Source organism: Mercenaria mercenaria, chromosome 13, assembly GCF_021730395.1.
Source record: "Mercenaria mercenaria strain notata chromosome 13, MADL_Memer_1, whole genome shotgun sequence".
NCBI classification, from domain to species: Eukaryota; Metazoa; Mollusca; class Bivalvia; order Venerida; family Veneridae; genus Mercenaria; species Mercenaria mercenaria.
The window spans coordinates 31323889-31337524 of NC_069373.1; the positions used below are offsets into that span (position 1 = coordinate 31323889).

Below are 13636 nucleotides of genomic sequence, written 5' to 3' on the forward strand. Positions count from 1 at the left end.
ATTGATCTAAAACAATATGTTACACCTTACACAAGACATTCCAGACACTACAATCATTTGATATTTCAGATTCCATCTACTACAACTGATTATTACAAAAATTCATTCTTCCTTAGAACAGTTGTTCAGTGGAACACATAAAAATTAAATTGCCATCTCATGTAGTCAGTGTTGAAATTAACAGTCTCCGATTTCAAATCAGCACTGACTACATTGAGGTTTACAGCATAATTCCAGTACAAATCGTTTTGCTTTTGTCCTGTTTTAAATCTACTAACTTCTTCATTTATGTGTATATATATTTATAAGGTTTAAGGTGTTAAGTTTTTGCACCTTTTTTATCACAACTGTTAGGAAGCACTAGGTGGATTGAGTAGCCTAGGAAAGCTGACAGTCTTTTACTTTCTCTAACCCCACACGCATGGCCATAATATATCAGTATTGAACTTTTGCTATTACTATAAAAGAAGAAGAAGAAGAAGAAGAAGAAGAAGAAAACATTACCTTCCGTGCTCGTTCAACTATTGTGACCGGAATAACCCGGATAAGGGTAGAATTTATTCCATCCAAAAATGTTCGGGCTAGTTCGGTTATTATGCTACAACAAGGAAGTAAGAAAACAAGAGAAAAAAATTAGATCTATTTGATAATTGATTTATTGGTAAGATGATTAACCTTTAATGAACATGATTTGCCGAAGAAAAGAAAATGTTAAAACAACTGAGGTCTTGTAACGACACTTCAAATGTCAAAAAAAAATTATGAAAAAATGCAATCAACTTAGCTTCCTAACTTGAAGACTGAAGGCTGAACCACAGTCGGCACTTTGTGACTTGGGTGTCAGAATCTGTCCCCCTCCCAGTCCGCCCCTGCCAACCTTCAGCTATCTATCTATTTAATTTTAATTACGGTCCATCCGCCCTTTCAGACTTAATGAAGCATATAAATGTCAACCTTCAGCCAATATATTTTCGCCTTTTAACTCAAACTGAGCACATGTCTCGATCATACAACAACTTCTGTTACCATTTCAGCATGTTTAAAAAATCTCCCATATACTATCAATGAGACAACTTACTTTTTTTTTAATATAATATTTTCATTTTCTTTAAACAATATCACACTGTATAGACTCTCTGTACGCCCAACCGGAAGTCGCCAAAAACTAGGCGTTCAGAAATCAAAACACATATTTTTGCTGTCGCGGATGACTTGGAATTTCATTGTTTATTTCGTTAATATCACATAAAGGAAGTATATTTTTTAATCTACGTATTCAACAGTGCTCCAGCTAGCTATTTACAGCAGGGCGCATCGCCCGTTCCGAAATTCGTTCCGCCCTGTTGCCTCGCCAGGCACCCTGCCCATTTTACAACCATTCATTTCCTTTTTAGCTAAACTTCCCTTTTTTGCCTCAGTGATTATAATAAACTGCATTATTGCCCCCTTTTTATCGAGTGATACATGCCAGGGGGCATTGACATAATTAGCAAACAATTGCCTGCTGTGCAATCATGCCCGAGGCAGACCGGGAAATTTTAGACTGCTCCACTAGCATTAAAATCACTGAACCTTGTTGTTAAAACAGTTTGCAAACCAGTCTGAAATTATTATTATTTTCGCGCCACCTGTCAAAGTGTACTTTCGTTTTCGGTAACATAGTCGTAAATATCCGTTCATACACAACTGAAACTTAAGTCAAGACAACAGACATTTAAATCTAATTAATTGAAATTGATCAAAATCAAATTTAGATAAGAAAATATTTTGATTTTATCGTTTTACAAGTTTTTAAAATCGAAAGTAGGTTGTCGTCTGCTGTGTGAAATTGCCGATTTTTCACGAAGATTTCTTTGAAATTAGTTTAATAAGATGTAATGACAGGGTACACTTTAATGTCAGATACTGTAAAATGCTGTTAAACTGTCTCTGCATCATAATATTTTTTCAAAAATATTGTTTACACTGGACATTAGGCAACTTTTAGAAAAGTGTAACCATACCCGGATACAAAATGTTGGATACCCAGAAAACGTTCTATTAGAAGATTTAAACTTGCTTTTAGACTGTTGTAAGATATAAAGTAAGCCTTATTTCATTTATTTAAGTGGAAGTTTAAACTTTATCTTCTGTATGTTGCACTTATAAATTTTTAAATATCAAGTACATGGAGAAGATGTGTACTGAAATTGTAACAAGTAAAATAGGCCTAAACACATAGATATTGTTATTCAATATGCAATTACAAAGAAATGTTACAAGTTGATAATCAATGCCAAGTAAACTACAAGTAGCAGAATTTTTAGTTAATAAATAGGTGCATCAGAGATGACAACCATAGCCTATCAAAAGACAAAGTATGCCTTATACCATGCCTAAAGTGTGCAAAATACCATGCGTAAATTATGCCAAATTCCATGGACCGACTCCCCTAGAAGTGCCCTTTTCAGTTCAGCACCCTGCCCTTTTTGAATCCTAGCTGGAGCACTGTTCAATGTGCGACATTTACGGTAGCCCGATCGCCAATGGCTACTAAAAATCGGCTCGGGCGACAGAAAATCGGCAGACCGTAGCCCGATGGGCTATGAAAAATTTTGAGAAATAAATTTACCAAAAAGATCACTGCAAACGTGGGAGCGAAATAGTTGCTTTGAAGCTTCAAACTTCGCTCAAATCTAACCTAAAAGCGAATTCAAGTCGCCTGAATTTTTTTTGGATTGCGCACTCGCTAATCTTTTGACAATTTGCACCATGTCATAATGTGCGTTGAATACACATACACACACGCTGATAGCATAAATTAATCTCCGCCTACTTTAGGTACTTGTGAGATTTTCGTGAGAAGTGTGAAAGCGAATCAAATTATCCGTTTCACCAGAGGCAATTGTAATAGGCCAATCAGCGCCACGGTTACGTCTTTGACACTTAGCGTTTAACTGTCAACACGTGCGAGTTGTTTTCTAAAGAAATTGTCGATTAACTATGCGATTAATTGGAATTATAGACACAATTATTTGGTATCCATGGTAAATTCATATACACGATATGGCACCAAAAATACGGCGGGTTAGATTCAGCACCGTCTTCAACTGAAAACAATTCTTTTCCTTTCAGAATTTTGTAATGAAACAATAATCACTGTATGGGAAATGATGTAACTAAGAAAATGAATGGTCATCGAATTACTTCGCAGCGCCGAGGTAGAAATATAAAAAATTGATGGAGTCTTCCCACTTCTCCCTAAAGTCTCCCCACTTCTCCCTAAATCAGTTTGAGGGAGAATTGACTTCTCAAAAAAAAAAAAATAGGCCTAGCGAGACCTCTGGTCAGTCTACTGTATAAAAAATTAAATCCATTATATATTTTAACCAAGCTATTTCTTGTCTACAAAGCTGTTTTGATCTCGTTTCATGACTCTGTGTCTTTGACTTTCTGCACACTTTTGTGAAAACTTTCAGATTTCTAAATCAATTCTGAAAAACTCATACAATATATCCAATATTCGAAATATATTCACCAACCTACAGTATATTGAAAGAAATTAGATAAAACATTATTAGAATGAAAGTCCTGTTCATTCTTGTGCGAAAATTGGTGGGGCTACGAAAAATTCTGTTGGGCTACAAAAAAGTGGAAGTCCGTAGCCCCATTGGCTACGGTGTTAAAAAGTTAATGTTGCACACTGCGTATTGTTTAAGAGCTACTGTTTACGTAGATACCAAACACCCCTATTAAAACTCTTAATACATTTGTATACTTCATTTCAAGTCAAATCACATGTGAGTATTTGTTCGATTCTGTAATGAAACTATCAATTCTTTGAAATACATGTATCTTGAGCTTTTGCAAAGAATTGAAACCTTTGCTACTTCATAGATAAATATCTTACGCATGGATAAATACTAGCATGGCTTTATGATAACGAATGCGTTTTAACGAAAACGTCTTTTTCTGAGACATATATGCCGATTACACTGTCCCACTAGTCGATACATTACTGGCCCACTAATCACAATTTCTAAAATCCGGACTGAACGCTTAGTCGAAAAACTGTACACCTATTCAAAACTTCTTTTCATTCATATATTTCAATAATTTGACTTTGTTTTATGATAACCAACAGTTAAAAAGTAATAAAAGTTATAAATTTCTTTCGTTGCAGTTTCGAATCCACTTTTCGTAAAGGTTAGTGTTTATTCGTAAGTAATTATCAAATTAATTTAGTCTAGCGCAGCACAGCCGCACGACTTATTCAATTTGGTAAATGCGAACTAATAAACTCTAACCTGCATAGTGTTTGAAATGATTTTTTGTAATAATGACTAGATTCTTTACACATAAATCACTAACGCATCATTCATATAATTGTTATGTGGCACAACTCAGTGTTTGATCCATTCTGGCATCTCAAGAGACTTGTTGGGACTTTACCTCAGGAACTTTATCATCATTCACAGAAGAAACAGCTGCCGTCTGCGCTGTTAACGGTAATTTCTGGTTATATTATCCGGCTCCAAATCAGCGCTGATATCAGTCAAAATCAAGCAGATTGAAGCTAATATCCAGTTATTTTTCTTTTGCATTAATAATTATTGCAGTAATCGCTACAAATCAAAATGAAAATGACCTGGCTCCTAATGTTTACATCAGTTGTTCTACAGGTATAACTAACCACCACCGTCTTGGAAGATAGATGCGCAGACTCGTTTTGGACACTTTGATTGTGCAAAGTTTTCATGTAGACAGCGCGTTTGTCTGTTGGCGGAGCTTAAACTCGAAAAATAATTTCAAGAACAACACCTTGAGTGACCTTCACCTTGGGTATAATGGGCAGTCCATGCATAAAAAGGCTTTGTTTGCACAATGTTTATGTGAAGTTACAGTAAGGTATAAGCAAAAGTAAAACAAAAAAAAGATGTGACAGAAAAAACTGTGACTGAAAAACTTAACTTTAACCAAAACCGGGGCGAGTAGAATAGCACCGCTATCCCCCGAATAGTCGAGCTGAAAATACAAAGAAAAAAACAAAACAAAGTGTCCTGTCAAGCTGAGCGGAATAAATATATATTTTTCTTGTATGTTAAAGGAAACGCGTACACAGATTCTATTTCTTGTCCAAGACAAGGACATCGTTGGTGAAACAGACCAATAAATACTGTTTCACTGTTGCAAGTAAACTACAATACAAAACTTTATAAATTCAATAAGTACAGTGTATAGAGCCTACAAGCCCAAACACGTCGTCATTTCTTTATTGAATAGGCGTACAGTGTTTTGGCGAATAGTGGAACAGTTTTATATAAAGTTTTGCGACTAGGCGGTCAGTGCATAATTCAGATGCATGTTGAATTAAACAATATTTAAACTATTCAGGATTGTACATTCATATTTGTAGGTATAAACTCATTTGCATGGATTTATAATTTAACATTCAGAAGCGGTTCTGACATGTTTTTCACTCGCAGTTCCAAAATAATGGGCATTTTTAGCCTGAATGCATCTCTTTTGCTTTGACCTGCTGGGTTTTGGGTTAATTTCATGCGTTAATGTCTATTTAATGGCAGTTTGTTGCAGAGACATTTATCGTACATTGAAAAATATATACAACAGGAATATTTATTTCAAATAGCCAAAGAAAAACATAAAAATACTCACTACTGACAGCTTCCAAAACTTTGAAAAACGAAAGTGAACGCCTAGTTATTGGCGACTTCCGTTTGGACGTACAGAGAGTCTATACACTGTGAATATATTCTCAAGATAAAAAAATCATTTAAAAAAAGATCGCCCATAGTGCGGCGTAGCAAACCCGAAAAAAACGAAAATGTATTGACTGAGGGTTGTCAGGGGCGGCCTAGGAGGGGGAGGTGTGCTGACCCCCAAGTGTCTGTGGGCTGAACAGGTTCCAGTTTATTCACCTTCAGAGATGTTTTAATAAAACTTTTATATGCTGTTCTGGATCTCTAAGCTATAAGAACCCTGTACTGAAACCTTACTAGAAACCAGGCCAGAAATCTGTGACCCTAGTAGTTCATCTATTCAGATGCCACTAACTGGCCATTAACTAGCAACTAAGCAAGGGCATAGTGCACGTGCGTAATGTAAAAAAGTCCAGGTATGTTTGTTCAAAATATTGACTTTTATATTCATTCAGTTGACAAGGCTGTTGAATATGCTAGCACTGCTGTCCTCCGACAGGTCTTGTTAATATATGTTATTTATCGAATTAATAAGGAAAAGAATGACAAAGAACATTTTCATTGGTTGAATGTTGAAGCCTTCCCCAATTACATTAGCCTGAAGAAACTCTGCCGTCTTTGTAAGATAAGTTGATTATATTAATAACAGTTAAAGAGATTTAGTGATTACTTTTGGGCGTGATTTCGCGATATTCTCCCATTATTTTGGCGAAAATTGCATAAAACTTACTCAGATGCGATTAAAAGTCGCATTCGCACGGCCGTGGATCTTTCGCCCAAATTGCGACTTTTCACTCCAGTGCGAACTTACTTGCTTATCGTATGATGTTTATAAGGTGCTTAAATTTCGCTTTTATCTCCATGGAGCGTCCTGTGATAATGATTACCAGGCAAAATAACTCGTTTTCGTGAAGTGTCCAAATAGTTTTTTTTTTTAATACCACCTAAGAAAAAATTGAAGTCTTTGGAAGGCCAAGTTTTGCTTCCATTTGCGCCGGCTAGTAGTAGCGATGAGAATAACAACAAGGTGCAGGGATGTGGAATTCCTATGTCTGACTTGTCCAATTTGGGACTTTTTTCCGGTAGATAAGTGCATTTTTAGCTCGACTGTTCGAAGAATAGGGGAGTTATCCTACTCGCCCCGGCGTTGGCGTGAGCATGAGCATCACACAAATGTTAAAGTTTGCGTACCACCCCACATATTATTCAAAGTCCATTGATATATTGCTTTCATATTCTGCATACTTGTTAACCATCATGACCCCAGTCTGTAAAAAGGAGGAGGCAACTCTATCAAGCATTTTGACTGAATTATGGCCCCTTTTCGACTTAGAATAAATGTTAAAGTTTGTGTACCATCCCAAATATTTTCAAAGTCCATTGAGATATTGCTTTCATATTTTGCATACTTGTTTACCATCATGATCCCAGTCTGTAAAAAGGAGGAGGCAACTCTATCAAGCATTTTGACTTAATTATGGCTCCTTTTCGACTTAGAATAAATGTTAAAGTTTGCGTTCACCCCAAATATTTTCAAAGTCCATTGAGATATTGCTTTCATATTTTGCATACTTGTTTACCATCATGACCCCAGTCTATAAAAAAGAGGAGGCAACTCTGTCAAGCATTTTGACTTAATTATGGCCCCTTTTCGACTTAGAATATGCTTATTGTATGGTTAAGTTTTACTCATTGCTTATATTATACTATCAAGCACTGAGAATAGTCGAGCGCACTGTCCACTGACAGCTCTTGTTTCATTCCATTTGTCCTTGGACAAGCATACATTTAAATTTTCAGGTATAAATTGAGCAAAAAGAAAGAATAATCTAGGAATGCTGTTGCTTGAAGTTTATGGAGGTAATAAAATAATCTTCTCTATGAAATCCATGTTTTACCGAGTGCCTCTTGATTGCTGCAGTTTTGGAAAAAACAGACACTTGTGCCTAAATTTAGCATCTTTTACAGCATTCTGAATGGCTCTTAGTCTGGGTCTCGCATGATTTTGCACATGGTAACTCTACGAATAGAAACCGGAAGTGCAAACAATTCTCGCAAACTTTTGGACAAATTTCATTGTTAGAACTTTAGAGACGGGAGTACATAGTCAGGTAAAAACAAAAATCAAAAGCACAGAGAGATCACGAGTATGATTCAGAATGAGTCGGGTCATTTCAAGAGTCTTGATTTTCTGAATTCTGCTGTTTTCGCACAGGCAATGTTTCGGCACAGCCTTTTTGTTTCACTGACTCGGTTTAAGTTTCCACAGTCTCTAGGATGCCACTTCAGCCATGTATGCAGGCAAAAGTGTTGGTTGCTTTTTTTGTCACAGTAATACACACACAGTGTACTATGTTTGCTTTTGTTTCTACCTATACAACAAAGAACACTTGCCCAAAATAAAGTATTGTTTCCAGTTCAATGCAGGTTTTAATGTTGAAAATCTGGACAAGTGAATTTTGACTTTTGGCAAGTGGATTTTTATGTTCATAAGTGAAAAATATTGGGATATTCACACCCCTGAGGTGAACAAACCTCTGGAGAAGTCCCTTTATGAAAAAAAAGCTGAATGCCCGAAATTTCTAAAGAAATTGTTGAAAACATTGACAAATTGATGAGGATAGTAATTGAGGGTGGGGTCATTAATGAGCTGTTCTGGCCAAATGGAAGTGTATCAAATCCAGAAAGAATAAAATATATAACAATTTCCTCTTGAACAGAGCGGCTAAAAAATTGAAGTAAAAGCTCAATGTTCCTTACTGAAACTGAAACGAAAAATTTATTTTCTTGCCTGGGTTATATCTACCCTCTTTCCTACTGAAAGATTTTTTACTGAAGACAGTTATTACCTTTCATGGCAGTGTGTCTAGACAATAAAAGGTAGGGCAAAAATACAGCAGGAAAAGCTGCATCTACTCCACACTTCAAGTTCAGTGAGTGAATTAGGGTCATCTTCGGTCTTATTATTTACCTTCTTGTTCTTTTTCAGAGTTACAGAGCACAGCACAGTTCTGCAGAAAATGAACAAGTTCTATGTATTGCTGTTTGGAGGACTTTTATCTGCAATTTGTGGTAAGTCTGAAAGAGGGTCTGGTGAAAGAATTTTGGTCTAATGATTGTGATTTCACAAAAGTTGGAAATTCCTTGAATTTCCTTAAGCAAATCCTTGAGTTTAATAAAAAAAAAAACAATAATAAAAATTAACATATTCAGGAAGATAGGACTTGAAACTGAAGCACCTTTTAAACAAACTCTTCTCATAAACCCTTTGATCTGTGGTTACAAAATTTGGTCTGTAGCAAGCTTGCATAGACCTCTATTAAGCTTTCTTTGCACTTGTCCTTTGGTTGGCATCTGTGTTTGTGCCCGAATTTGGTTAAGTTTTTTCTGTAAGCTGATATCCCAGTAACCACTTTTTGGAATGGATTGAAACTTCACGCACTTGGTCACTGTGACATCTGAAATGCATTGCAAAGGTTCCTAAAAATCCCCTGTTCCAAAGCATTTTTAGCTCGACTTTTCGAAGAAAAAGTAGAGCTATTGCACTCTCCCAGACGTTGGCGTCGTCATTGGTTAAAGTTTTTTATAAAGTCAAATATCTCTGTTACTATCAAAGCTATTGACTTGAAACTTAAAATACTTATTTACTATCAAAGTCTGCACCAGGTGAAACAATCCCCATAACTCTGGTTTGAATTTTGACAGAATTATGCCCCTTTTTAACTTATAATTTTTGGTTAAAATTTTTGTTAAAGTCAAATATCTCTGTTACTATCAAAGCTTTTGATTTGATTGAAACTTAAAATACTTATTTACCATGAAAGTCTACACCAGGAGAAACAACCCCCATAACTCTGATTTGAATTTTGACAGAATTATGCCCCCTTTTAACTTAGAATTTTTGGTTATAGTGTTTGATAAAATCAAATATCTCTGTTACTATCAAAGCTTTTGAATTGAAACTTAAAATACTTAATAACCATCAAAGTCTACAGCAGAAGAAACAATCCCCATAACTCTGATTTGAATTTTGACAGAATTATGCCCCTTTTTAACTTAGAATTTTTTGTTAAAATTTTTGATAAAGTCAAAATAATTATATCCCTGTTACTATTAAAGCTTTTGACTTGAAACTCAAAATAGTTATTTACTATCAAAGTCTACACCAGGAGACACAATACCCATAACTCTGATTTGAGTTTTGACAGAGTTTTGTCCCTTTTGGAAATATTTTTACTGGCAAAGCTCTAATTTAGAGACAAGCACTGAGAAAAGTCGAGCGCGCTGTCTTACGGACAGCTCTTGTTTGCTTTGTAATTTTTGGTTTAGCTTTTATGTGTTAGCTGGTATCTCAGCACAAATGGAAATGGATTGAAATTTCACATACTTTTCACTGCGTTGAACTGACATGCTTTGTACAAAACTGAACTGCATATAAGAGTTGCTATAGCTAAAAATAAAAATATCTTTAAACAATCCCTTATGGTTACCTACCACATGATGGATTTTCCCCAAAATGAAAAAAACTAAAAGTTTATATTGCTAGTATCTCAAAACATATTTTACCTAGAGTCATCAAACTGTGTAGGAATGTTACTCAGCATTAGAACTGTTGTGCAGCTGGTGTTCTGTTTAGGATTTCACTCAGTAAGACCAGAGTTATGGTACTTGGCTAAGTTGAAAATGTGTTTAGACTATCTACACGTTTGTATCTCACATATCTCAAAAAGAATTTGACCAAGAGTCACCACACATTATAGGACTGGAATGTTTTTAATCTCATGTATTTAAAGGACAAAGAAAGTCTGACAATAAGTAATTTAATATGAAAGCCATACTCAGGCCTTTCTTAACGCTGAAAGAATTTTTAAAATCGAACCACTATTGAAAAAGTTATGGCAGTTTGAAATGTAAGAAAATTACTGATCATGGAGGCAGCCATTTTGTGTGTTTATGACGTCATTTACACTACTGAATTCTTTATTTAGCAAATAACCTTTTCAATATATCAGTTTTATATGTTTCTTTAGTGTAAGATGTAAAACATGGTAATTTCTTTCATCACAGCTGGAAAAAGTAGAGAAATTATTTTACAGAAATAAGTAAATACAATTCGAAATTTAATAAATCTGCCACTTTGTTTTTGTTGCCATGGAAACGAAATGGCTGCCATTTTCATCAAATATTTAAATGATCATAACTTCCTCATTTTTAAGTAAATTTTGAAAATTCTTTAACTTCTTTAAATAATTACAGAAATCCCAGCAGATGGAATTAACATCAAAACAACATTGCCGTGAGAAAACCAACATAGTTCGTTTGCAACCAGCATGGATCCAGACCAGCCTGCGCATCCGCACAGTCAGGTCAGGATCCATGCTGTTTGCTTTCAAAGCCTATTGCAATTAGAGAAACTGTTAGTGAACAGCATGGATCATGACCAGACTGTGTGAATGCGCAGGCTGGTCTGGATCCATGCTGGTCGCAAACGCACTATGTTGGTTTTCTCATGATGCGGCTCATTTGACTCCGAGTCATGAAAACTTTGTAGGAATGTAATTCAGTAAGAGAAGCTGAGATTTTATTCTGGATTTAGCATCCCAGAATTCTCCTCTTGGAACCTTTACACAAAAGTAAAATTAAATTCTCCTTTCAGTGTTCTTGGCCATCATGTCCCTCATGTTTATATTTATTTTGTTGTTTATATTTCACAGCTTTTCAGGGAAAAATGAATTGAGTAAAGGGATAACCTTAAACAGGTTGTTATATATGTTTGCCTTTAAAGCTGATGGAACTGCTTTTGTGCAGTGAAGGAAAAATTTATTTCATTCCTATGAAGTACACAGTCATGTTATTTCTCTGAACATTTTCTGTTTATTACACTGCCCCTTTTTAGCTCGACTATACGAAGTATGGAGAGCTATCCTACTTGACCTGGCATCGGCATCCTTCTGTGTCTGCACCTTGGTTAAAGTTTTGATACTCTTTATCTTTGTTATTACTTGATGGATTTGCTTCAAACTTAAAATAAATATTCCTCATCGTCACCCACATCATGTGGCACAAGGGTCATAACACTGGCACAAATATTTCATGAATGATCCCCCTCTTTAGAATTTCAGGTTAAAGTTTTGGTGCACTTTCACTTTATCTAAGTTATTTCTAAATTGATTTGATTCAAACTTAAAATAGTTGTTCCACATCATCACCCGCATCATATGACTTAAGGTCCATAACTCTGGCACCAATTTTTCATGAATTATGCCCCCGTTTACTTAGAATTTTATGTTAATTTTGATGCATTTTCACTATATCTCAGTTATTTCAGAACGGATTCGATTCAAACTTAAAATAATTTTTCATCATCATCACCTACATCATTTGACAAAAGGGCCATAACTGTGACATCTGTATTTTATGAGTACTTTAAATTTCAGGTTAAAGTTTTTATGCACTTTCACTCTATCTATTATTTCCAAACAGATTTGTTTGTTTGTTTTGGGTTTAATGCAATTTTTCAACAGTATTTCAGTTATGTAAGTGTTTCTGGATTCCGTACCAGTACAAACTTGTTCTCCATAAGTAACTGCCAACTTCTCCACATGTATTAGCGGTGGAGGACAAGTGATTTAAGATACAATGTCTTTTATCAAATCGTCACAGAGGACATATGCCTTGCCCAGGGCTCGAACTCGCAACCCCGCGATCCAGAAAACTGCGCTCTCCCTGTTGAGCTACACATGTAAGCGGGTGGGCCAAAACAGATTTGATTCAAACTTTAAACAGTTGTACCACATCTTCATCCACATCATATGACACAAGGACAATAACTCTTGCACCGATATTTTTTTTAATTATCCCCCATTTTGCTTTAAATTTCAGGTTAAAGTTTTAATGCACTTTCACTTTATCTCTGTTATAACCAAAGGATTTGATTCAAACTTAGAATAGTTGTACCACATCATCACCCACATCATATGATATAAGGGTCATTACTCTTACACCAGTATCTTTTATGAATTATGCCCCCTTTTTACTTTGAATTTCAGGTTAATTGTTGTGCACTTTCACTATATCTTTAATTTGATTAAAATTTAAATTAATTTTTCCAGTTCATCAACCTCATCATATGACACAAGTTCAGTAAATCAGTAATATTATATCCCCTTTTCCCTTAGAATTTCATCCACATTTGAGTCATTTAACACTCCAGTGACATCTACAGCTTCCTCAGATGTGCCCAGTTTCACTATCCAGCATCGAATTAGCCAAGCGCACTGTCTCCTGTGACAACTCTTGTTAGCCCACCATCATCAGATGTTGGGCTATTCAAATCACTCTGCATCCGTGGTCCGTCGTCCTTCCGTCCGTCCGTCCTTCCGTTAACAATTTCTCGTTATCGCATCTCCTCAGAAACTACCAGGGGGATTTTGACCAAACTTTGTCAGAATGATGTATTGGTACCCTAGTTGTGTCCCCCTGAAAATCAGACAGGTTCAACAATTTTTTAGTAAGTTATGGCCCTTTGTTTATTTCTATAATTTACATAGATTTATATAGGGAAAAACTTGGAAAATCTTCTTGTCCAAAACCACAGAGCCTAGGGCTTTGATATTTGGTATGAAGCATCATCTAGTGGTCCTCTACCAAGATGATTCAAATTATTTCCCTTGGGTCTAATATGGCCCGCCCCGGGGGTCACATGGTTTATATAGACTTATATAGGGAAAAACTTTGAAAAACCTCTTGTCCAAAACCACAGGGCCTAGTGCTTTGATATTTTGTATGTGACATCATCTAGTGGTCTTCTACTAAGATTATTCAAATTATCCCCCTAGGGTCAAATATGGCCCCGCCCCGGGGGTCACATGGTTTACATAGACTTATATAGGGAAAAACTTTGAAAATCTTCTTGTCCAAACTACAAAGCCGATGGT

At 35.7% G+C, this 13636-nt stretch overlaps 1 protein-coding gene across 2 annotated transcripts in view; it reads left to right on the forward strand.

Moving 5' to 3' along the window:
* Positions 1-542: 542 nt before the first annotated feature.
* The window catches only part of LOC128547869 (uncharacterized), a 46478-nt gene continuing 33384 nt past the window's right edge, over positions 543-13636 (forward strand). For both annotated transcript variants that reach the window (XM_053521436.1, XM_053521437.1), the window contains exons 1-2: positions 543-661; positions 8689-8771. In XM_053521436.1, the coding sequence (XP_053377411.1) occupies positions 8720-8771 (52 nt within the window). In that variant the 5' untranslated portion in view covers positions 543-661; positions 8689-8719. The remainder of the gene's footprint in view (positions 662-8688; positions 8772-13636) is intronic.